The sequence below is a fragment of the Cynoglossus semilaevis genome, chromosome 18 (assembly GCF_000523025.1).
Source record: "Cynoglossus semilaevis isolate Cse_v1.0 chromosome 18, Cse_v1.0, whole genome shotgun sequence".
NCBI lineage: Eukaryota > Metazoa > Chordata > Actinopteri > Pleuronectiformes > Cynoglossidae > Cynoglossus > Cynoglossus semilaevis.
The window spans coordinates 503962-505473 of record NC_024324.1 but is presented as its reverse complement, the minus strand read 5'-3'; the positions used below and the strand labels follow the sequence as shown (position 1 = coordinate 505473).

The following is a 1512-nucleotide window of genomic DNA, read 5'->3' as shown; positions in this document are numbered from 1 at the left end:
TAAACTATCATTAAAGAAATCATTAACTTGTTTCCATTTCTCCAGAGAAGACATGAACCTGATGGTTGGCGTCAGTGTGCGTCTCACTGCTGCCCCCCGCAGGCTGTTGCCGCTGCTGCACCTCTGTTAGTGTGAGTAAGTGGACTATGTTGAAACAGGTTCACAGGCAGAAGTCACTCACCTGGAATCTTCCTTTAATCCCACTGGAATTCCACAGGAACGTGGCTGCAGTGAGTGGAAAAGAAACGTTTCCTCGCCAGATCCCGTCCACGTCAACGGTCATGGAACAAAGACGGTTGTGGTTTCAGTCAGAAGTTTATTTAGAAACATTATTTACACCCGTGTTTCTGTCTGTGACACATGGACATCATTACATCAGTGTCACCTACAGTCACATGTTGAACTATAACAAGTATAAAGTACAGTGTCATACCTACGTGAACAAACATGAAACTCCCTGCCTATTCAGGGTCGTGACCCCTCCCCCCCCCCCCCCCACATCCTAATAGAATTCTGCTCATGGGGTAATTTTCATTGTTTCTTCAGCCGGTTATATTAGAGCGACGTGTACTGCTGCGTTGTACTACAGTACACTGTAGTAATATTAACCAAAAATACTTCTTCTGTATCTGTATCTGTGTTTATCCTCAGCTCAGTGGAGTCTGAGACCAGGTCTGAACCATGGCCTGACCACAGTCCCACAGACTTTATCATCTCAAAGAATAACTGTGGTCCCTCTGCTCTGTGTCGCCCCTCAGTGGTGGGTCTCCTCCATCACCTCCACCACCACCGTCCTGGGTCCAGTCAGGATCAGGTGACTGACGCTGTGGTAGTCCAGATCCAGAACGTTGTGACCGTTCACCGACACCACGAACTGACGGACCTTGGTGGGAGGAACAGGTCCTGTGGTTAAACCGAGACCAACCTCTCACACTACATTTCCCAGCATGCCTACCTTCAGGCCTGCAGCGGCCGCCGGGCCAGATGGCTCCACGGCCTGGATGTGACACGGTTTGTTTCCCCTGACCACGAAACCCCAACCCACAGCGTCGCCCACGATCTACACACACACACACACACACACACATTTATATCACTAATAATCTGCTGGATTATTTTTCCATCAGAACAGTGTGTGGCTGACGTACGGTGAAGCTCCTCCTGGTGTACGGACCTCCTGGAGTCTGCAGTTCATCTGTGCTCACTGGTCTTTTCAGGACTGACCAGACAGAAAGTCAACGTCAGTGACAGCGCTGGCAGGAAACGCCACAATACTGACCTGAGTGTGTGTGTGTGTGTGTGTGTGTGTGTTTTACCTGATTTGGGGTTGGAGAGTGTTGAAGAGGAGGAAGAAGAGGAGGAGGAGGAGGTGCTCGAGTCTCTCCTGCCGTACCTGCTCCCATCGCTGCTGCTCCTCAGTCGAGCTCGGCCTCTGACGAGCTCCGCCTTCACCTGTTTGGAAGGAGCCACTGGGGGTGAGGTGGACACGGGGGGGGGGGGGGGGGGGGGGGC

General features: G+C 51.6%; 1 protein-coding gene across 1 annotated transcript in view; it reads right to left on the bottom strand.

Annotated features, from left to right (window-relative positions):
- Positions 1-508: 508 nt before the first annotated feature.
- Positions 509-1512, bottom strand: part of LOC103393745 (DEP domain-containing mTOR-interacting protein-like) — a 1538-nt gene continuing 534 nt past the window's right edge. The window contains exons 2-5 of the mRNA XM_008330813.3: positions 1317-1469; positions 1149-1219; positions 956-1060; positions 509-883 (exon numbers count right to left, since the gene is read on the bottom strand). Coding sequence (XP_008329035.1) covers positions 755-883; positions 956-1060; positions 1149-1219; positions 1317-1469 — 458 coding nt within the window. The 3' untranslated portion in view covers positions 509-754. The remainder of the gene's footprint in view (positions 884-955; positions 1061-1148; positions 1220-1316; positions 1470-1512) is intronic.